Raw genomic sequence first — 24,903 nt, 5'->3', positions numbered from 1 at the left:
CTGCGTTGAACCAAAAATTAGATAAACATCCATTTGAACAGGGACCTAAACTACAGAAAACTAAAGTACTGTGCAATATGATCGAAGAAATGGGGCTGGTAGATATATGGCGTCAAAAATATCCCAAAGAGCGTGATTACACTTTTTTTTCCCTAAGGTCCACAAAGGCTACTCCAGAATAGATTTTTTTTGTGTGTTAAAAAGAGATGCCTATAAAGTTACAGACTGCTACATTGAACCCATAACAATATCATACTATGGTCCAGTGGTTATGTCAATAAATTAGTTAACGAAAAACAACCGAAACAGTGAAGAATGAATGTTTCGCTTCTTAATCACCCAGAGATAGTTCAAAGTATAAAAAAAAGATTTGAACGAATATATGGAACATAATGATAATGGGGAAGTTTAGCTATCAACCTTATGGGAAACGGAAAAGTTGTGCTGAGGGAGAAGTTGATTGCTCTGTCATCCAAAATTAAAAAAGATCATGATAAAGAACAAGGAGAATTAGAAAAATGCATACAGGAGTTAGAAAAGGAGCGTGAAAAGTCAAACGATGAGAATATTTTGGAATATTTTACCTAGCATAGGTAAACATTAGATGATTTATTGACACATAAGGCTGAGGGTGCATTACATTTTGCCAACCAAAAATATTATGAATCAGGGAGTAGGGCCAGCAGGCTATTAGCATTTCAACTGCGCAATGTGGCAAAGATAGTGAATCCTGTCACTAAAAAAAAAACACTGTCCCACCCTAAAGACACCCTTTTATGACTCTGGGGAGATAGACAACAAAACAGAGAGGATTAATACCATATTAGGAAAAATTAAGTTACCCAAATTAACTGAAAGGGATGCCAAAGCAATGAGGGATCCAATCACAAAAAAGGAAATTGAGGAAACCATTAAAAATCTAAAGAACGGATCCAACATGGCGGCGAGTGAATAGGTTGCGTTGGAAGCAGCTCTTACTACGAAGCGTCCTAAATCCTGCTACTAGCTGTTTCAAAACTTCAAAACAAAACTGAGTGATTATATTGAATTCAAGACGAGGAAATAACATAGATGGCAACTCGAAAGACAACAACTAAGAAGAATCTCGACAAAAAGGGAGAAGCACCTGAGGAGGCTAACTTTTTGCTAGGCGCACAAGCTATGGCCACTGAAGAAAGCCAGGTGATGAAGGCCATCTCAGATTTGAAAGAGGTTTTCACCTCCTGATTTGACGGCATGCTGTCTATCATGCAAGACATCAAGACGGACATACACGACTTTGGAGCTAGGCTCTCTGAAGCCAAACACCAAATTAGCAATACTGAAGATAACGTCAGTGGTATGCAAAAAAACGTGCAAACTATGGAGAACCAAGTGAAGCTGCTCAACTCCAGGATAGAGGACTTGGAGAACAGAAATAGACGATGCAACCTGCGCCTGGTAAACCTCCCCGAAAAGGCGGAGGGTGGAAATGCTGTCAAATTTCTGGAAGAATGGCTACCTGAAGTGTTTAGAGCATCACTATCGAGTCCAGTTATAATTGAACGAGCACACCAAATTGGCAGGCTGCCAAATAGTTCTGCAATGGAAAAGAAATATCCCCGAGTGTTAATCATGAAGTTCTTGAACTTTCAAGATCGACAACGAGTGATGGGGGCCGCGAGACAAATGAAAAAAGTGAAATACCAAGATCACCGAGTCATGTTTTTTCCAGACTTTTCTGCAGAGGTGCACAAACAACGACAGCAGTTTGACGGGGTGAAGAAACGTCTACAGTCGCTGAACATCAAGTGCAGATTTGGATATCCAGCCAAACTGATCATCTCCTGCAACGGGAAAAACACCATCTGTAACACACCGGAGGAGGTGGAGAGGCTTGTCGGGGCCGGCAGCAGGGAGGGACGAGGAGACATTGAACAGTAGGATATATCGTGAACTGTGTGACTTTTTGTTAGCTGGCGAGCCCACCTTTTTGATAAGCCTACAGAAAGATAATATTACTGGTTACCGGTAATATGTAGACTATTTATTCTCAGGTGAGATTTTTTTTTCTTTTTTTTCTCTCACTCTCTCTCCTTTCTTGGTTGTTTAATCTATGCTTGGACTATGCTGACCTGGTTAAATCATTCAGTTCTCTGGGTACAATGTGTAGATGGAGTATATAAAAACATCTTGAAGGGATGTTCTGTGGTGGAGTGACGGTGACGTTGGCGAACAGCGGTATCCTATGCTTGTAAAAGACTTGCTCCTTAAAGAAGGATCAGTCGAGGCCACTGTTGAATCTTTTACGTTTGGGAGAAGGGAAAAGAGACACAGGTTCGTTTGGGTTAATAGCGTCCAAGAGCCGCTTTTTGTCATATGTCGTATTATTGTATTCCTTTTGGTTGTAAATATGTTTGTGTCTGCTTTTAATACAAGTGTTGTCTCTCATGTAAGGAATCATAATGGACAATGGTTACATGAGGAATGAGTCACATATCAATATAATATCCTGGAATGTGAGGGGATTAGGTAAATTATCTAAAGTAAAACAGGTCATGCATAGACTGAAACAACTCAAAGTAAATATTGTGCTACTACAAGAAACGCATTTACTATCTAGTGAAATACAGAAGGTACAAAAGAGATGGGCTGGGCAGGTGTATGCAGCATCATATACATCTAATGCAAGAGGAGTAGTAACATTAATACACAAATCTATTCCATTTCAAACACTGAATGTCATATCTGACAAGGCAGGCAGGTATCTAATACTTCAAGGGCTACTTACTGACAAGAAGATAAACCTTGTAAATCTTTATGGACCAAATTCCCACATTTTTTTGAAGAATTATTTTTACTTCTAGCGCCTATGCCTGGCCAACTTCTTATTGGGGGAGATTTCAATACAACCCTGTCAACAGACCTTGATAGACTTAAGAGTATAGATAATACTCATGCGCAAAGTAGGAAAATATTACAGACATTTATGCACAAATTAGATTTGTATGATCCATGGAGAAGAAAATATCCAAACAAATCAGAATTCTCACATCACATCGTCAAACTCATATTCTCGTATAGATTATTTCTTGGTTTCTAATCAGCTATTCCCACAAATATATGACGCTAAGTATGAAACTATTGTGATTTCTGATCACGGCCCGGTAAAGCTAATATATGACATGAACAAGATCATTAAAGGTTCTTGTAGATGGAGACTGCATCCAAAATGGTTACATGATACAAACTTCTTAGAATTTGTTGGTACCAATATTGATGAATTTTTCAAAATAAATACAAATGAAACAAGTGCGTCTGTGAGATGGGAAGCTTTTAAAGCCTACAGTAGAGGACAAATGATTAGCTATACAAGCTCTATTACTAATAAAGTTAATTTAAAATTGAGAGCACTTGATGAAGATATCAAGAAGCTAGAAAAAGAAACATATGAAGATGAGTTGCATACAATGCCACAGCAGAAGGATTTACTCCTCCTCAGCACAATACAACAAGCTATCGCTATCTAAAGTTGAAAACAACTTATTTCGGCTGAAACAAACATTTTATGAGCAGGGAGAAAAATCGGGCAAACTTCTCGCCTGGCAAATTAAAAAACTGCAGTCAGAGAAAGCCATTAATAGCATTATAACCAAATCAGGGACTCTTTCATCTGACCCACAGGAGATTAACAAAACGTTCACCTAGTTCTTCCAATCATTATACAAAGCAGAATCTCCTGGAGTTATCACCGAACAAACCAACTTTCTTGATGGTCTCCAAATACCTAACTTCACAGATGAGGTTAAGCGGAGGTTGGATTCACCCATCTCTGCAGAGGAATTACTGAATGCAATAGATAAAATGAACAATGGTAAAACAGCTGGACCAGATAGCCTACCCATAGATCTATACAAGGCCTTCAAAGATCAGCTAATATACCCTCTTATGGAAATGTTTGAGGAGTACTTAGAAGCTGGAATTCTCCCCCCATCATTAAGAAAGGCCTCAATTACACTCTTGCCAAAGCCAGATAAACCACAGCACAATTGTGAATCATATAGACCGATCTCTTTGATTAATACTGATGCTAAAATATTAGCCAAAGCACTAGCTTTGAGACTGGAAGTTCATCTACCAACAATAATTCATATTGACCAAAATGGATTTGTAAAGAACAGGCAGGCCTTTCATAACAGCACTGAATATCATCCACGAAAAAACAGATGTTAAAGACAACTGTATACTCTCTTTGGACGCCGAAAAGGCATTCGATAGAGTCGAATGGCCTTATTCATTTGATATACTTTGCCGATATGGTTGTGGACCTAGACTCTGTCAATGGATTAAATTATTGTATCGTGAACAATTAGCTGAAGTTGTTACAAATAACTTAATCTCAGAACCCTTCAAGCTGTCCCGTGGTACACAACAGGGTTGCCCTCTGTCCCCTCTACTATTTGTGATGTCTATTGAACCCCTGGCAATAGCTATACAAAATCACCCAGGGATAAAGGGAATTGATATTTCAGGCCAAGAACACCAGATTTCATTATTTGCAGATGGTGTATTATTATAACTTTCAGATCTAAAAAACACGATGCCTAATCTGATCAATATGAGCAACCATTTTGGAACATTCTCAGGATAGAAAGTCAGTCAATCCAAATCTTCAATACTTTTCCTCAATGAAAAAGAAAGAAATAATCCAGTAATTCAGCACCCTTTTACAGTATCTAAAACTGGGTTTAAATACCTGGGGATTATTATAACTCCTCAAACAGAAAACATAATCCCATATAACTATGACCCCATTGTTTTACATGTTAATTATACCTTGAATAGATGGATGTCTCTCCCCCTCACATTAATGGGCAGAATCAATGCCATTAAGATGAACATTCTTCCAAAATGTCTATACTTGTTTCAGTCACTCCCTCCTTCACCCCCACCAGCCTTTTTTTATAACATGAGGAAAACATTCACTAACTTTATTTGGAATAAAAGACGACCAAGACTCCGCTTAACATTACTATATTTACCTTGTGATTGGGGAGGGTTGCAATTACCCAATCTATTATGGTACTTCAGAGCAGCCCAAATTAGATCCGTACTCTTTTGGTTTTCTAATCCTTAAAATCAGCCATGGTTTCAGATTGAGGAACTGAATGCAAAAAGATTAACCTTGGACAGATACCTATATTCTAACTCTCTCAAAAAACTTAAGCAGAATACAATCAATCCATTTGTTAAAACCACAATTACAGCTTGGTATGAATCACAAGAGATGTTTGGAGAATCAAGGGAGATATCATACTTTTCTCCTGTCTGGGGCAATGCAAGATTTACACCAGGTACATCAGATCCAGTGTTTAAACTATGGGCACAGCTTGGTTTACAGATTATTTCAGATCTCTTTAAAGATAACACCCTCATGTCTTTTGAATATCTGAAAGATAATTTTAAGATTCCCAGAAATCATTTATTCAAATATTTTCAAATACAGAGTTTCATTCACTCTAGGAGCCAAACATATCAACCTCCTGCTTTATTGAAGAACTGGTAACACCCAACCCCTATACCTAACCCCAAAGTGACAATCTCCAAAATATACAATAAACTGCTAAGGTCATCAAGAGAGTCCTCAAACTATAAAAGAATTGCCTGGATGGAAGATTTTCAGACAGACATTACAGAACTAGAATGGGAAAAGGCATGTTGTCAAGTACAAACCATGACTATCAACAGCAGATTGAGACTGATTCAGTATAACTGGATCATGAGAACGTATATAACTCCTGAAAAACTCCACAAGTTTAACCCTAACATTCTGGACACCTGTATAAAATGTACAACAGAGAAAGGGACTCTGTTTCATTGTATCTGGACGTGTAAACATATTCAAACATTTTGGAAAGACTTAGTTGAGATAATTTCTTGCATTATCCAGAAAAAAGTCCCTGCAAGCCCAGAAGTGTGTATTCTTGGTCTTATCCCAGAAGCGCTATCCTTTAGAACACATGAAAGAAAATTGGTCAAACTTTGCTTACTACACGCGCAACGTGTTATTGCTAGACAGTGTTTGTTGTCCGTCTGTGAACCTATGGGTTAATGATCTATCCTCATGTATAGCGATAGAAAGGCTTACATACGCCATTAAACACAAAAAACATATTTTTCATCAAATATGGGATTCATTCATTATATTTTTGGAATCAAGACCTGGAAACATTTGTCATTAAATACCACAATAATAATTGAGACTACACCTGTATATGTGCTTTTGTTGTCTGTTTTCTTTATCTTCTTTCAATTTTTCATTTTTATTTATTTATTATTATTATTTTCTTATTTTTATTAATCGCTGTATTGGTAATGCCTCTGCCATTTTTATTGTAAACCAATATTGTTATAATAGTTATTATCTTTGTTATTAGTTTTATGTTTTTTTTGTTTTGTTTTTTTCTTCATTGTTACTGTTTTTTTTATTTTATTTTATTATTGATAATATATATATTTTTTTTTTTATCATTGTTTGTATCAGAGTTTGTGGGTGGGTATTTGGGAGGTGGGTAATCTTTTTTGATGTAATGGAATACATATGTTGAAAGAAATGCACCTTGTTTAAAATCAACAAATGTAAGGATACAAAAAAAAAAATCTAAAGAACAATAAGGCGCCGGGAGTAGATGGATACCCAGGTGAATTTTTTAAGATTTTTCAAAGCATTTTGAAAGTTAAATTACACTGAACCCAGTACTTTATATACTGGGTTTGATTCCAGGGGAAGATATAGGGAAAAGGAAAGTCCAGCTATTACAAATCCTCCTACTTGTGGCGAGGAAATTGATAACCCTGTCCTGGCTCAAGTTTCTACCTCCCACCCTTCAACAATGGTGAGAGGGACTAAAGAAAGTTTATGTAATGGAGAAGTTCATGTAAAAATGGATTTGTTTTTGGCTTTGTGGGCCCCATCATCTCCCACTTTGGATGGCCAGACAGATGAATTGGTAATGGTTTGTTGTGAGAAGTTATGTCTGTTTTTGTCATTTGGGGAGGGTCGCTTGTCGAATGCACTTTCTCCCCCCTATCCGGGGTGTCGTCTTGTGGGATGTTCAATTGTGTAGTAGAGCTATAGGGTTTGTGTGTTTGCCAAGACACTAATTTTTCTTTGTTTAGTTTTTTTGTATTTTGTCCTAAATATATTGTTTTATTTTGTTATTATATGCATATTTTTTAATACAGAATGTTAAAAAAGTGTCAGTTTGTGGCAGCATGTCTGTACCAGCCTGTCTGCCTCTCTGTCTACAGTGCTAAAGTCTTACCTGCTAACATTGATCAGCTGTTTGAACACACTGTTTTCACTGATTTCACCATTTACACTCCATTTATGAAAGAAGACAACATTTTATTGATGCTTAACATGTCACATTTTAGTTTCAACATGTCAACATCATCACCTCTGTCAGCAATGAAGCTGCTTCCTGCTGTGACATCACAAACTGGACCTTCCAGAATCAAAATGATGACGATGATCAGACCATTTGTAATCATTGTTGAAGGGAAACTCTCGCCAAAGTGCAGGCTAGGCTTTTTTGTGAATGTATATGAGTCAAACCTTCGTGTAAAAGCATAATTAAGGCACAAAATTTACCGTATTTTCGATTTCGGGTCAAGCTCATTTTCTCAGTGCAAGTGGCACTTTTATGATAGCATCAAAATCGCTATTTTTAAAACACTAACCCCCAATTTCCACTGGGTACGGGTCTGCTGCGTTGGGACTCCAATCCGGTTTTGCTCCACCATCCGATAGTCCCCATCGGTTGCAGTTTGAGTCCGCCACAGTGCAGTATGGAAGACAGCTGGCGTCACGAGGCTGAGGAGTTCCCCCGATAATCACATAATCACTCGTGACCGCAGTTATAGGTCTGTGTTATTAAAAACAACAACACAAAGTGTTCCCGGCCGAAGGATCAGTAAAAGAGCTTGTGTTTGACTCTTTTTTGAGATTTTGTGTGCTGGTGTCAACACCGAGTGTTTTATTTTGAAAAGTAACCAGATGTTGTTTATTTCGGCGCTTGACTTCCTGTCTGCTCCATGCTAAATTTGGCTGAATTGCTGCGTCATGCTCCAGCATTCGGCAGAAATACAAGTACTGTGTATCTGCTCTGGAGGGCTCCGGACTTCCGGAGGTGGGATGGAGCTGATAGGTAGCACAGCAGACCTGGTGGGGATTAACACATAGACTAAAGTGAATATATCAGCTCCGCCGGCGTGGCGGAGACGCAACGCAGCGGAGACGTATCCAGTGGAAATTGGGGGTAAGAAGGCTTATCACAACATGAAACTTTGTTTGTAGTATCACCAGGGTCTCTACACATGAACACAAGCATTGAAAACATTGTTTACTAAAAAGAGAGTTTTCGGACAACTCACGTCAGCAGGTGTTCCCTCCCCTCACCAGCATCCTGTCAGTGAGAAGTGTCGATCTCCAAATGCGATGTAACATGGAGGTGAGTTACGGTGGAATGCTCCTAAAGTTTAGTTCTATATAAATGCACAGATAATTCGTTGTTTTGTTGTTAGCGAAAAACAATATTGACCTTGAAGTTGAAAAAGAAGCCTCATATCATAAACAGTACTAAATCAAAAGCCGGAAAAGTCACGTGAGATATCACATGGATAGTTGTTGCTGGAAGACAGTAGCAGTCCACCTTAACTCTCCTCCAGGTTACGTCGCATTCGGAGACACAAGAGTAGCCATCTGCAGTCAAGATGGCCGACAAGGGCGTTGCCATATATCCAATCCATACCAGAAGTCCCATCCCGAAGTTGGTTAATCACCAAAATAAAACCAAAATAAAAGCCGTCATTTATCCAATCCATACTGGAAGTCTCAAGTGCAAGTTTGTCACCAAAATAAAAGCTTAAAATACATACATACATACGTTTACACCATAGACTGTGTGGTTTACACATAACATTATTCTATGCATTTTCGGTATACGGTATAATTGATAAGTTAATTGTCTCGCCACAACTTTACTCAAAAGTTAGTTAGAAGCCTATAATAATCACTAAGTTATAATGTTAACATTTCATGGATTTAGCTTCAATATCAACATTATGAATAAAAATGTGAGTATTATGTTTGTGTGGTGGTGGTAGGGGGACACACACACACAAACAATAGGACTGAAGAATTACTGAGATTAAATAAACTGAAGTCTCAAATTAGAGAATTAATAAAACAGTCGCAACAAATGTCATACTATCAAATTAGTACATGGTAAATGTTAATTTATGTCACTGTTTCATTGATTTACAATTAATATTGATTGTAAATATTAATATTAGAGTTATTAAACACAAATACAATGTGTGTGTGAGTATATATTATGTGGGGGGCTGCTAACACATATCATTCACGCTAGAACTGAAAAATAAGGCCAACACTGTAAATCGTTGATGGTGATACAGTGCAAGTACTGTATGCCCAGATATTATACAGGATCTTGTTTGCAGGAAGCTGGCATGCTCTCTCCGTCTTTCCTGTATATGGCCGTGCCTGCTCACCAGAGGATGCTAGTCATTTCCTCACCCACCAGGGATCTTCAGTGATGAGAGGGGCATCATGAGCAACACAGTGGCCACAGACAAGTGTGATGCAACAGAACAGGGAGTTCCTGGGTCTGCAGATGTGTTCATTTTTATGTGTAACTATTAATTGACTGTAATAGTTAGACTTTCCTATTGTTAGATTGTCAGTATTCTATTAATTCTAGAATACAGTCAAACACAACATTACATTATCATACTGGCAACATTAATAACTTGACTTGGACTTTTTTGTGACAAACATTTTATTGTGATCCATTGTCATATATTCCAAAGTAGAAAAGCAAAGTAAGACATAAAACAAGGGAAATACATCCATACACAAAACACGAAAAGCTGAAATGATAACACAAAACAAAATCAGGCTTCCACTAGTCATCATGACCTCTAGTGGGATTAGACCTAAAATAGGGTCCCAGTGGTCATCATGATCTCTGCCTGCAGTCGGGTCTGGCCTTCTTTGAGGATTTTGATTAAAATCTGAAAAACAATTAAATGATTTAATCGTACTTTGTGGTGCTATAAAGAGTGCATTGTTTTATATTTATATTTTCCAAAGGAATAAAATATTGACCACAGTAACCCAATGATTTCCTTCCACTGACCATCTTACCTCTGGGAGCAAAATGTCAAACACAAAATCTAGGAGTCTGATCTCTGAACATGGTCATTCTAGCATTGTTACAGCTGTGTACCAGAGTACAGCACAGTTAGCTAACAGGCCCCATGTGTTGTGTTTAATAATGTCTCAGTATGTTAGTGTGTAACAGCACAAAGCAGACACATACGGTCATTCTTAGCAGCTGTAGTAGTTTATACACACCACATGCAGCCATATGAAAATATGTTTTTGTACTCTTATACGACTTTGCCAAATCAAATCATTAGCGTTCTTTCTTTGGCTAAGCTAATGTTAGCCCGGACCATCGAGTCAAATGGATAAACAGCCTTTACGACACATGACACTCTAATTCTTCGATGCCTCGCATTTGTGATATATATTATAGCACAAATTACATCTTAGTGACCATACCACACTCATTGGATGATAATTAAATGACTATTTCTCATACCATTCTCTCGCTCTCTGTTTGTATCCCACTACTCGGTATGGATGCCGAATAAGCAAAACATTACACAAAGAAGAAACTTCTGGTTGGTACTTCCGGTATGGATTGGATATATGGCGGCTTTTATTTTGGTTTTAGCTTGACGATTAACTAACTTCTGGACTGGATATATCGCGGCGCCCTTGTCGGCCATCTTGACTGCAGATGGGTGCCTCTCTTCATAAATCGATACTTCTCAGCTGCCATGAGGACTGGGAGCGGAACAAGCTATCGCTAAGGTGAGTTGCTAGAAAATTTTTCTTTTTAGCAAACTCTGTGTACACAAACAGTGTTTTCAATGCTTGTGTTAATTTGTAGAGACCCTGGTGATACTACGAGCAAAGTTTCATGTTGTGTCGAGCCTTCTTAGTGTTTTAAAAATAGCGATGCTATCGTGAGCACTGAGAAAATGAGCTTGAAAAAGTGAAAATACGGTCAATCTTAAAAGTGCCTCTTCCATCGTAATTATGCTTTTACATGAATGTTTGACTCATATATATTCACAAAAAAAGCTGAGGTTGCATTTTGGCAAGAGTTTCACTTTAAGTTGTGAGTTCACTTATCTGTAACATTTACTTAAGTTATTAAAAACTTATAGGACAGAATCAACATCAGATCAGCATCAACAGGAAGTGAGTCAGAGTGAGTCATCACACTCAGACTAAAACATGTAGACAAGATTGCTATGCTATGCTATTAGAATCTGTGAAGTTTATTTACAGCAGCATAATATTTTAAGTATTCAGATACTTTACTGCAGTAAACGTATTCCGATACTATAAACCAAAGTTCAGATACATTGTTACCGCAGTGGTTTTTATCTCCATCTGAAGCCATATTGAAATAATGTAACTTTAAGGCTCTATAATCAGGATTTACCTTAAGTGAAGTACTTCCTGTGTATACCCAGGTAGATACCTAGGACTTTAACAGTGTAGAAATGATAGTGAAAAATAAGCAATGGGGTCAAAACAGTAAAAACTATTTGGATCATAACATCGTGAACTGAGTGATCACCTTGTGTGTCTGTGCTGCAGGTGATCTTCAGGTATGCTCTGGCTCTCTTCAAATACAAAGAAGACGACATCCTAAGGATCCAAGACAGCGTAGAGATCTTCCAGTACCTGCGCTTCTTCACCAAGACCATCTCTGACAGCAGGTAAACTTTCACCTGGTCTTATCTGGTCTCACATGGTCTCAACTGGTTTCACCTCAACTCTCTGTTTAAATTTTCTCATCATCAAATTTATAAAATCTTCAGCTTCAGCTCTGTCTGAGGTGCAACTCTGCTGGTCAGACTCTGACTGTCATCGTATGATGTTTTTATCCTCCAAACAGAACAAGACACAGAACCAGAACTAGAGTAAAAAAAAAAAAAACATCTGTCATGTGTCATTGGACATTTGCCCTGTTGATCCAATCACATTGTTCAGATCTCAGTCATAAACGAACCTCAATTCGCTTGCTGGCCACTGTTTGAGGAACAGATGACTACTGTGACCACTGTGCACCACAAACCGCATACGAGACCAAAGATGCATGTTTTTTATCAATGTTGATTCCCAACATTACCGTTCAGTGTCTTTGTAAAATGTGACATGTTTAGATCAATAACATGTTTCTTCTTTCATAAATGGAGTGTAAATGGTGAAATCAGTATAAACTGTGTTGAAACAGCTGCTAAATGTTGGCAGATAAGACTTTAGCACTTTAGACACAGAAGCAGGCGGGCTGGTACAGACATGCTGCCACAAACTGACACTTTTTACAAGGAGACAAAACCACTTCAGCTTCTCATGTAATGCTGAATTTACAAGAAGGACACAGTGATTTAGAATTTGTCAACTCTTAGAATCACTGTTAAGGGAGTCTGGTGATAGAATCAGACAGTGTGCTGCTGACATCAGCAGGTTCAGAGACCAAACCTGTGACACACACGACGGTAAAGCACATGGGGCCCGTTGCACAAAAGTAGGATAAGGGATTAAGCCGGGATATCTTGGTTATCCTGGCTCAACTTATCTGTGATCCAGTTGCGCAAAAGTAGGATAGGGGACAGTAGGATATGTTATGGTATAAGTTACCAGGGAGATTTATTCTGTGGAGCTAGTTCCGTCAGCAGTCACCACAAACGGAAACCAATAGTTATTCCACTTCCCACTACACATTGTTATCACATAACTAGACCCACTGTCATTATTTAAACGTTTGTGATCATTAATTTCAATCATTTTGGATAAATTATGATTTCAGATTGGCATGGTTGTAGGCCTGCTGTGCTTCCTAGGGGTCTGTGAATGGTGTCAGGAGAAAAGGCTGGCAGGCATACCCCCTGTCTCCCAGCAACACACCAGAGAATTCACCTGTCATGTCATGTCATGTCATTGTCCGTAACCGCTTATCCCTTTCCATGGGGTCACGGGGTGGCTGCTGGAGCCAATCCCAGCCTTGTCTCAGGGCGAGGGCAGGGTACTCCCTGGACAAGTCGCCAGCTCATCGCAGGGCCCTCACTGATGAGCAATGTGGGGTTCAGTATCTTGCTCAAAGACACTTCAACATGCAGCTCAGCCTTGCCCTGAGCCAGGATTTGAACTAGCGACCTCTTGATCACTAGTCGACCTGCTCTGCCCGCTGAGCTACAGCCCCCCCCCGAGAATTCACCTGTCAACACAAAATCTCATCATTACAACCTCATAAACAGAGAGACATTCTTGATACAGCTATGATGTAAAAAGTGGTTGTTAATAGAGTTTGTTTGGCTCACCTTGTGATAGGCGCTGATAGATTTCAGAGGTCCGAAAGACTCTGGAGCCATGGACTGAGCTAGGACATTTTACGACAACATTACTGATCAAACAGTCAGCATTGCAGACCATTTGAAATCAGAAGATGAGGACTATTAAACCAATCAATGCACATCACAAGCAATGTACAGTGTTTATCAACTGAATATTAATGCTGTGAAAGGATTTCCTATTCACAAAATCTGCCTCATGAGCACCTGAGGGGGATTTTATCCTAATGTGTGTGCAGTCTAGTGCATCAGTGACATTGGGGAAACCTGTAACACAAAGTAATGAGTATCCTACTATGACTGTTAACTGTTGTCCTGTAATTTGTAGATTCTCTTACCTGCAATCCTATAGAACTCCTCTTTGATGTCACAGAGTCCTCTGTGGCCAGGGAAGGAGATGAAGACATCTGCCAATGCTTTTATAGCCAGACACACACACTCCTTATTGTGTGGCAAATTGTGGCCTTGTTCAGCTGTTCTGCATCCCCCACTGAGTACAGGAAGCCTCCACTTGCAAAAAAGCACAAGGCCACACAAACCATTTGCTCAACACTCAGTGCATGGCTCCGCACTGTGCTGTGTTTAATCCTGGGACCCAGCAATCTCCACAGATACCTGATGCCATCTGCAGAAAACTTGTACCTTTCATATAGATGGTCATCAGGGAAGGCCAGTGGGTCCAACCAGTCCCTGAAGACCCTCTCTCGCCTGGAGGCTCTCCTGAGCACAAGTGCTTCCTCATCCACCACATCTCGCAAGAATGGGCAAACCATTTTGGGCCTTCAAACAGGCTATTGGCTCACTTGACTTTACGAGGATTGACCTTTTATTTTTTTTATTTAAGATGTGTCATCTTCTTGGAGCTGGGGGAGGAAAGGACAATAATGATTAATACATGTTAATTGTGTTTGTCAGGGCCGGTGAGGCCGGGAGGAATTGTGGACCCAGAAGCAGACTCGGGAGCAGAACTATAGTTAGGCTATTCATTAACAGTTCAAAAAACACAGGCAGTACAGGGCAGGCACAGGCCGCAGGGGAAAAAAAAAAAACAAGTCAAAAAAATCCTGGCAAAAGTACAGGTAGGGCTCAGGCAAAAATCCAGGGTCAGACAAGCAAAAGTGGTCAATAAACAGGCAGGCAGTGTTAGGCACAGCAGATGTACAGTCGGGGTTGAGGCAAAATCCAGGAGTCAAAAACAGGCAGAGGTCGGTGCACAGACAGGGAGGGAGCACACAGTCAGCAGTACAAAGGGCTCTGCAAAACTCACGTGGCTGAACAGAAACAGGTTGGCAACGGATAGGCAGACAGGGCAAAGGCATCCAAGAACGTCAGGCAAAGTCTTAGTCAAAAAACAGGCTTAGGTCAGCAAGTTGAAAAAATCCACAAAAAGCAACATTGGGCAGGAAACTCCTGGAAACAGATGCGATAATCTGGTGAAGTCTGTCAGTCCTGGTGAGTCTTTAAAGCCCAGGCTGACAGGGCGAGCAGGATCAGGTGTGGAGCAGCAGGCAACTCAGAATTGGATGTCTCACTTGTCACTCAACCAGGTGGCAGGGCAGAGAGGAAAACATGGCGTGGATCACACAGGTCAGCCAGGTCACTGACTAAGGAGGGCGGGTCCTAGGCCGGAGCATACAGTGTGCATTGAAGACATAACTCAGCTCCTGCTCAAGTTTTTTTTGTTTCAAGGTCCAATTTTCTAATTGTCCTCTTTTTTATTTCAGACTCCAGTGCAAGGTTTTCCATCTTTTTCTTTTTCTTGTACTGCATGTCTACATCTGCCAGTTCTATTTGGCGCCGGAGGTGGTTGGCATACAACTGTCTGACAATTAGCACAGCAGGAATTTTGCACAATGGAGTGTCCTTGCACTATGTTGCCAGGCTGGTTGCCCCCTGTACAGCATCTGGGTCCTTTTTTTTCCGAAATGAGATTTTGTGATTTTGTGTGAGCTCCAAATGATGACTCCTCACCATTGTAGACTGAATAGTACTTTCACAGGCTTGACATGATACCTCATGCCTTCTGGAATCCAGAGAAATGGTCTCCTCATCATCATTGCCATCATCTGCTGTTGCTGATGCACTGGTGCCTTCACCCCATCACATTTAATCGGATTCATATTGAAGCTAGTACACAAGACATGACAGGCCTACAGTATGCCTTTGATGGCGTACTCACTGGATCAGCATCGTCTGGTGCTTGTGCTGGTGGCTCTAACAGTAAGACAGTGCTGCCAGAAACTGCAAGGCAATAGGCAAACCAAAGTCAGACAGTCCAAATGGATTCGATATGAATGTGATTGTGTCCCATGTACAGATGAATGAATATACTTTGTATGAAGCGGGTGGCATCTTGGGTGGGACACACGCTTGTCTCTGTCCCCCCAGGGATCCCCTCCAACATGGGCCTGCCTTCATTTAGTTCCAAGGCTATGTCCTCTACTGGGGTGAGGTCAGCTTTTGGTGACCCACCACCCATGCCTTGTCTGTGGGTTTTCTTTTTCACTGCTAAAACAATACAGACAATGTGTGAGCAGGCACCTTCTGGGTACAATATATGCTTGTGCGTAGTATGTGCAAGTATTAGTCAGGGCCCTTACCATTCTGCAGCATGTTCTTGTATTTGATTTGACTTGCTGCCCGGCCATGTTTAATCTACATCACACACACACCACACACACACACACACACACACACACACACACACACACACACACACACACACACACACACACATATAAAGGAAACATAAGAAAAGAGAAACTTTATTTATCCCAAAAGGAAATTCAGTGAGCAAGTGACCTTGGGTCCTTTAAAAGGCGCTAAATAAATTAAAGTTATTATTATTATTATTATTATTATTATTATTATTATTATTATTATTATTATTATCACCTATTTATCAAAGAGATATACAGTGTGATGGAGTCACATTTACACGGTTTCACTCATCTGCAGTCCATGATGTTTCAGCAGAGCGGTGAGTGTGTAATTGTGCACTACTTACGCATTCAGGCGGTCAGCAATACTTTGCCACGCTTTTTCTCTTTGCTTTACCACTGTGGCTGTGTTGCCTTTCTTTTTAATTAAGTATTTTACCTTGTTGTATGTCTCCATGAGGATTTCTGCCTCTGGCAGGGAAAAGTAAGCTGCTCTACTTGCCATGGTGAATCAGCGAATCTGTAATCAGTGGCGGGGTATATTTGAGGGAGCTGTGAGCGCACACTTATCCAGGATTGGTTTCACCTGGCTTGATGAATCCGTGTCTGCTCATCCTGGCTCGGTCTTTGTGCAACCAATTAAGCCTGGACACTCTTGTTTTGGCTTCATTGAGCTCAGCTCAGTCACTTATCCTGGATGTCTTAATCCTACTTTTGTGCAACAGGCCCCTGGAGATCAAGTTGGATCTGTAGTGTAAAATAACCATAGTGAGTAGATAGTGGTCAGTATAAAATAACCACAGTTGGTAAATGGTGACTAATGGTAACTGATAGTAAGTGTTATAATGATGAAAGTAAGAAACAAAGGGTTACAAGTGTGAAAGGATTGCTGAAACATACTACTGGGCACCAGCTGACTGAAAGGTGCATCTACTGTTTAAAGCTGCTATAGTCAGATAATGTCAAGTGTGAAAATTCACCCACAAATCTAAGAATTACATCTTATAACCAAATATGTAACACTTTCATTAAGTTTAAAAATACAGTGCAAAGAGTGATCAGATATGGGATGCATCAAGAAAGGGAGTTAACTGAAGGCCAGAGTTTCTAAGAGCCAGTGATAAGGACACAGGGAGAGCACCTTCTTTAAAAAAAAACAAAGCAAGGCGAAGAGCAACTGGTCGACATGCAGTTCTGCACGTACGCCAATCTTCGCGCAAGTGCAGAAGGTAATACTGGGTTTTTCCACTAGAGGTACAGGGATTTTCCATAAGAAATAAAGTGTTTTTCTATAAAGAAATAGCAGTGTCAGCAGAAATCAAGCAGAATAGTGATTGGTTGAGGCCATCTTGTCCGAACGGACACACCCACTTTTCTGTGTTTAAAAGAGGATGTTCGGGGCTTTGAGCCTCGGGTCAGTTTGGTTTTTTCATGGATTTTGTCTGTGTCTGATCCCGTTTTTTTTGCCGGCAAATAAAGTCCTACTGGACTCAGCCTTGAAGACTCCTGGTGACTTTTTTGATCTTTGAAATCTTTTGGACCAACCGAGAAAAGAGAAGTTGTTTATACTGCCTGTCTTGGCTTCTCTTCTTCCCCTATGATCTACACAATGACCTCATTATAACACACTGCTGTGTTTCCTGCAGGAGGCTGATCAGCATCGCTTTCTCAGACATGAACCCGTTCCCTGGACGCTTGCTGAGGAACCGACGAGCGCTTCACCTGGACCGCCTGCAGGGGGAGCTGCAAGAGCTGGAGGAGCAACAGAGGGAGTTTGTAAAGGAGAGCAGCGAACATAAAGACAAGGAGCTCGACACCTTGGTGAGCGAAGACGAGGACGAGCTGTGATGTTACTGATGTTTCTAATCTGAGTAACTGAAGCTGGTGCTCATTAGTCATGTTTCTGATTACAGTCCATCTCTTTGTCCTGCAGCTTGTGAGGAAGTTCAAAATTGTAACAAAACAAGCTTAACTATTAAAGTGTTTTACGTATAAAGTGTATATTGTGTTTTACATGTAAAAAACAAAAAAGTATCGAAGTGAGTTAAATCTCTAAATAATCCTGGTTCATGTAATCTAAGAGCTGGTCTACAGTCTGACTGTGGACTGTGTGGAAAACTGAAACACAGCTGGACTACAAGTAAATCAGGCTCAGTCCTCCTCCAGTCCAGAAGGAGGAGCTTTTGCCCTTTCATTATACAGTGCTGTATGACAGCCGACGACCGAGTCGGCTAACTTCCTGTTTAGCCCCCGGCCAACAACTTGTATTTAAATTCTTTATTCAGACGCCACAGGAACCATTATTGGCTGCTGTCTGAACTATTGTTAGCTTCATGCTAATGTGTCTGTAGATTCTCAGCTAGCTAACAGTGTTATGTCAAAAACAGGATGCTAATCACAGCCGGAGTAAGAGCAAAAAGAAAACACAAACTTAAGAGAGAAAACACAAACTTAAGCCAACATACCATATCTGTGTGAAGATTTAGTTAAGCATATGACAATGACACAGGGTTTTTATTCTGCTCTCTGGTGTATCGTTACATTATAAGTGTTCACAACTGTTTTTGCTCTTCTGGTTCATAGTTTGTATTTTTTTTTCTTCACATCTGTCTTTTTTCTCTTGTGGTTTTTGTAAATTAGAGTTAAGAACTGAACATGTCGATGAATTACTTGGATTGGATTAATTTTCAAACTATATTTACTTACCTGAACAAAACCTGAAGACCTTTAGAAAATTAAATGAAAAAGTACTCACATTTTGCGGTGGTGGATCACAACAAGGTTAGCTTTTGAGCTTCAAAATGCAAAAAGAAGAAACGGGAGCAAAAAACCTAAAGTTGGCCTTAGTAGTGAGAAGCCTCACTGTTTTTACTGATCACTTCAAAAATTTGTTTATTCATGCCTGATGCAAGTTTCTCCAGGAGGCCATCCCACCATAAACGTGTGCCCTCAGTCAAGAGGGATGCCTATTGCAACATCTCTTCATAGCCAGACGGCGTTTGACGCCTGATCTAGGATGCACAAAGCACCCCAGACCATGATGGAGCCTCCTCCACTTCCAAGTAGAAACATCTCCAGTGGAGCTCTTCATCATGCCAGTAATATAGGAAGCAATCAGGACCGTCCAGGTTAATTTTTTTCTTGTCAGAGAATAAAACTTTCTTCCACCTTTCAGTGTCCCATGTTTGGGAGGAGACTTGCAAAGTCCAAATGGGCAAATTTGTGGTGTGGGAGGAGATGAGGTCTTTGAAGCCCTTCTCCTACAGGTGCCGTCTTATGGTTATTGGGCTACAGTCCCCATCAGTAAGAGCCTTAATTTGGGTTGAGGCTCAGCCTCAGGCTTCATGGACAGCCCATCAGAGGGGCGTTGACAGACGGAGCTCATTAGCATTTAAAGGTGCAGGCACAGAAACAGACTGCTCTGAATAGAGTTCTGTAGAGCGACTTTTAGACAGCTGAAATTCAGGGCCAAAGATGCGTTTGGGGCAATGCATATCCAATACAGAGCTGTTGGACCTCTGACAGCTGTGTGAAATTAATGAAAAACAGTATAATATGGGACCTTTAAAGTGAAACTCTGGGGGGGGGGGGGGGGGGGGGGGGGGGGGCTGCACTGTTGAGATGCAGACGTGAAATTCAGCAGCTCTCAACAGGTGGAATTTCAGTCAATCAAAAAAGACCATTTAGCCAATGTCTCACTTTGAAATAGTTGCGGGACATTTATTGCACATTCTGAAGCAAAAACTTTAAGTTCTCAGGCCCAAGAATGTGGGGTACAGGCAAACTTAAGGCAAAAACACCGCAGGGAGCTTCTGCTTCTGCTAGCCAAACCATTCATGCTAGCAAGGAAGAGGAGGTAACAGCAACTATGCCCAGAGACATAATATAGTCTTTGAAAGCGGACATCTGTAACTCAGTTAAGGGACTCCAAGTTGATATTGACGCTGTCAAGTCAGAGCTGAGTAAAACTACAAGAGCCCTACAGCAGACCATAAATCTCCAAGAGGAAAGACTAGCCACTGTGGAGGACTCCGCCACAAAGACTAGCAATAGCTTAGCCGAGGTGGAAGTTACAGTAAATGCTCTAAAAGGGGAGTTTTGCCCTCTTCCCCTTCTGCACCGCTGATGATCCTTAGGTTGTTTCTCCTCGACCTGTTCTCTAAATCTGCACATTTACCCTCTCAATGGGAAGGTGAACATGGGGAACACATTTGTGACGAATCTTGGGAGACTGCCTTGAGCAGAGTTCATAGATTATCAGTCTGTGCAAGACATGGGTTGCTACAATTTAAGACATTGCATCACATCCATCGGACTAAACTCAGATTGTTTAAACATGATGCAGACTCATTATGTGATTGATGTAAGTGCAATCCAGCATCACAAATGTTCTGGTCTTGCCCAAAGCTAAATCATTACTGGGCATCCATCTTTGATATAATGTCAGGCTTCCTGGGACATCTATTTCACCATGCCCTTTAGTTGGGTTATTTGGGGTTGCACCTGATCATTTAGGTCTAACTAGGGTACAATCAAATAGTGTTGCATTCCTCATGCTCCTGATCAGACAAGCTGATTTTGATCAAATGGAAGGACTGTAAACCCCCAACATTTACACACTGGGTCAAGGAGGTACTTTACTTGAAAATATGAGATACTCTCTGAAAGGATCAGCAAAAAACTACAATAAGATATGGGGACCTTTTCTGGATTATGTCAAGGCACATATCACACTATCCTTAGACTAAGTAGAGACATATACTCTGTGGCATAACGTTGTCATCATTCACCGTAAGGTTACTACAACTTTTAGTCAGTGGTCGCCCCCTCCCCTATATGTGATTTTTTTTTTTTTCTTATTGTTTCCTTTTTTGTATTTATTACTTTTCCTTTTTGTCTTTTGTGCCTTTATTTTAAGTAATTTACTACATTCAATGTAAAATATTTCAGATATGTTCAAGATGTAACATCCAAATTGAACTGAAATAAAAAAGAATGTTAAAAAATTGAAAATTATCTTGCCCAAAAACAAAACTATGGTAAATCTTAAAACTGCCTCTTTTGACGTAAATATGTTTTTACACGAAGGTTTCACTCATATTCAATTGCAAGTAAAGCCTTGGTTGCTTTTTGGCGAGAGTTTCACTTTAAGATTCTGTTCAGGTGTGTTTATAATATATAACATAATGTAGCTGTTTATTTAGATTGTTAGCAAACCCAAAGATATTGTTGTTGGAAGACAACAAATGAAAACTCAAACAATAATGGACCTTATCAATAATCTAATATCAATGAGCTGACTGTCACTCTAATATCAATGAGCTGACATGTAAAGCTGATTTGAGTTTTTGTTTGACATCAGTTGATTTATTTTAAAGTTTATTACATTAAACATCTTTAATAATTCCATGGATCATCAAATATTGAAGCCGATCTGAAGGTTTAGTGGAAATGAAACATTTCCTAATGTGACAAGACAAAATAATTCAATCTTGAAATCAATAATCGATCAATCAATTAGTTGAGCGACAGAAAGGGATTTAACATTAAAGTGATTTTCTGTTTTATTAAATCTCCTAATCATGGTCGTTCATCTCCTCTCCAGTCAGGTTCCTGAAGGTGATGTTGTCACAGTGACGTTGACCTCTGACCTTTTGAATAGTAAATGCTTGGTCCCAACTAGGGTCTGCATCAGTCGAAGAACCCGGCCTTTGCAGTCTTCAAAGGCGAGTCCTTCGGAGAGACCTGTTAAGGCCGTGTCAACCTTTGCTAAATGGGATGGTCTAGCCTTCAGAGCATTTTCTGGTTGTGTCACCAGATGTTCCCACTCTTACCCTTACGTCCCTATTTATTCCACCTAGGCCTCCGAAAGTGACAAGAAGACTAGAGTTTGATTCTCAAATATGTTTGAGCTACAGGAATTCCTGGTTTATCTCCAGTTGAGAGGACAGTGGAGTGGTAAACCTGTTATTTGAACCCACAGTAATGTTATCATTGTTATCATTATTAGCTAGCTAAAAGGGGTAATTAACATACCAGTACATAACGTTAATGCAACTGTTGTCCCTGAAAAGTAGCACTTGGTGCCGTTTGCTAACCCTGTTATAAATTGTACTTAAGTTGTAAATACTGAATGGAATAGACAACGTGTAACAATAGAACAATATATCATTTCATGAATTATATAAAATGAACAATTATGAACAAACAATTTAAAAAGAACTCATAAATTAAGTAAATAATAATGGAAACAATTTAACGATTGGCCATAATGTGCAAGAGAAGAGTCTCAGCATCCTCTCTGCAGTCTCATGTCCTCCTTCATCCTCCCTCCTCCTCTTCCTCCTCGGCTTTGGCTGGCTCTCCTCCGCCTCATCATCATCATCCTCCTCCTCCTCCTGTTCACCTGGCCTTGGTGTGTCCTCAGGGATGGAGGCAGTTAGGACGGGGGGGCCAGTGGAAGACCTCTGTCCTAACACCTCATCCATGAGGACACACCAGGACACAGTAGCAGTGCTGGGCCTCCCAATGACCCTCTCCTGTCCCTGGATATTAGCAACCCTAAGGCAGTGGAAGTCAATCATGCCAGCAATTTTCAGCAAATGATTTATTAACTTGCATGTGTAAAACAAATATACGGTAATTTAGTTCATCATCATTCAAACCTGCAGCTACTTTGTTCTTGTTCTTTAAATGGTCCCACTTGGTTCTGGCCTGCTGGGCTCGACCTTCCTCTGCAGGCCCATTGTTTCCAGAACTGTTCTGAACACAGAGAGAAGCAGGAGAAAAGGTTAACCCAAGATCACATTAACACAGGGACGCAAAGATTTACAAGAAGGGACATCAGGACCAGTGGTGTAGTGGGGATTTTATCACTGGGGGAACTCTCCAAAAAAAGGGTTTTTTATATATATATATATATATATATATATATATATATATATATATATATATATATATATATATATATATATATATATATATATATATATATATATATATATATATATATATATATATATATAAAACCCCTTTATAAACATGTTATTTCAATTAGGTCACTCGGCTAGACCCAAGTTGCGAATGCTTGAGCCATAGATCGTTGCTCCTCTCTCTCTCTCTCTCTCTCTCACTCACACACACACACACACACACAAAAAATAAGATAAGATTTACAGCCTCACCCCACACCATGTTCTGCAATGCAGACATCAAGTTTAAATATTTGACCAACAGTATTTTACAGGAGGATGATCTGAACAGCTGTTCTATTCACACCTGAAATGTTTTTTGTCTTTTTAATGTAATTTTCAATCTATGAAATCAAACTGTGCCTTTATTTTTTGCCAAGTTTCTCTCAAGTTTTACATTTTTTTAAAGAATCAACCATCTACACTTTTCAGTATGCTATTTTTCTACTTCTTCTTCTCATCATTATCATTAATTGTTATTATTAATAATATTGTTTAACGTGAGCCACTTATCGTTTAACAGAAAAATACATCATACAAATAGCAACTTTTGCAGCCTTGTCAGTCTGTTGGCGAGTTATCCCCTTTCTGTCATCACTAACATACTGTTAATAATCAAAGAAGCTCTGAGGCTTTACAATTGTTCTATATGTTATAACACAAAATTTCAGCATTGAGCTACAATCAGGCTACATTCATGATTTTGTACAGTCAAACTAACCAAAAACTTCTTATTGATCATTATTTTAAAGTTTCAGGGCGTTCCTGTAACCATGGTAACTGACGGTGCCAGACTGGAGGGAGAGATGCTGAATGAAGCCATTTACACAGATACACTCCAGACAAAATCCAGACTATAGTTGTTATTTTACACATAGAGCACACAACAGGAGACTCTCCCTGTTAGTCACATGTGACTAAACTCAAAAACTAATTGATAACGTAGCAGCATGATGAGTCCTTGCTAGCTAAGCAGCTAAACATTAGCGCCGCTCTGTGTTTAGATCCCACCCTGTGTGGGTCACTACACTGTCACTGGTCAGGCGCGTGCAGGCTGTTAGTGTGACAATCTGTCAATAAAAATCAGCCAACAGTTGTTCTCCTCCTATCTACGTTGATCTCATAAGTCACCTCTGTGAAGTTTGAATGACGGAAGTCCGGGGGCGCGGCCAAGATGGTGTCGTGAGCGAGAGTTTTTGAATGTCATCCTCCAGAGATATTGCTGTATGTGACTGTATTACTTGAAACTCGGTGAAACCGACGAGTCCCCAGACCCGCTATTTCCTCTCTCTTTGATGGGGAAAAAAAGCACAAAAAAGGAGAAACGCGACAGAGCTAGCCTCTGATGACATGGCTGAATTCACGGATGATGATGACTCCTCAACTGAATCTTTGCCTTTAACTGCTAGCAAAAGCCCTCCTTCCAAATTAAGAATTAAAATGACATACTGTCATGTTGTGTGTCCTGAAGCTGTCTTTGACAGTTTCTTGTAGAGAGGAGCAGAATATTGCATGGTGTTCAGGGATGAATAGTCTCTGTCATTATTGTGCTATTTTTTCAGCTATAGTTACATTCATTGTTAGTAATGTAGCAGGCTAGTTTTGAATGACAGTGTCCCTGCTATCACATGTTGGTAAAATAAAACATTTACATAATAAAATCAACTACAGGCTTCCCAAATGCTGTAGTAAATTAAGCATGATGAGTTGAGCATATGTCAGTATGTGGCCCTACTTTTAAGTCTCTCTCTTTTTTTTAAAACCCTTATTGC

The 24,903-nt window shown here is 39.9% G+C and overlaps 1 protein-coding gene and 2 long non-coding RNA genes across 5 annotated transcripts in view; 1 reads left to right on the top strand and 2 right to left on the bottom strand.

Annotated features, from left to right (window-relative positions):
• Window positions 1-18,152, top strand: part of tbc1d2 (TBC1 domain family, member 2) — a 46,799-nt gene extending 28,647 nt beyond the window's left edge. For all 3 annotated transcript variants that reach the window (XM_037077038.1, XM_037077036.1, XM_037077037.1), the window contains exons 16-17: window positions 11,744-11,865; window positions 17,807-18,152. In XM_037077038.1, coding sequence (XP_036932933.1) covers window positions 11,744-11,865; window positions 17,807-18,008 — 324 coding nt within the window. In that variant the 3' untranslated portion in view covers window positions 18,009-18,152. The remainder of the gene's footprint in view (window positions 1-11,743; window positions 11,866-17,806) is intronic.
• LOC119007385 lies at window positions 13,306-17,796 on the bottom strand. The gene is made up of 3 exons (XR_005071118.1): window positions 13,839-17,796; window positions 13,471-13,529; window positions 13,306-13,367 (listed from the first exon to the last, which is right to left on the bottom strand). It is a non-coding gene; the product is annotated as an uncharacterized LOC119007385 (long non-coding RNA).
• A 1,626-nt stretch (window positions 18,153-19,778) lies between the features above and the next one.
• LOC119006886 lies at window positions 19,779-24,393 on the bottom strand. The gene is made up of 3 exons (XR_005070920.1): window positions 24,263-24,393; window positions 22,826-22,922; window positions 19,779-22,721 (listed from the first exon to the last, which is right to left on the bottom strand). It is a non-coding gene; the product is annotated as an uncharacterized LOC119006886 (long non-coding RNA).
• Window positions 24,394-24,903: the final 510 nt, after the last annotated feature.

This window comes from Acanthopagrus latus, chromosome 18, assembly GCF_904848185.1.
Source record: "Acanthopagrus latus isolate v.2019 chromosome 18, fAcaLat1.1, whole genome shotgun sequence".
NCBI classification, from domain to species: Eukaryota; Metazoa; Chordata; class Actinopteri; order Spariformes; family Sparidae; genus Acanthopagrus; species Acanthopagrus latus.
The sequence above is the reverse complement of the archived record's forward strand: the minus strand, read 5'-3'. Positions and strand labels throughout refer to the sequence as shown.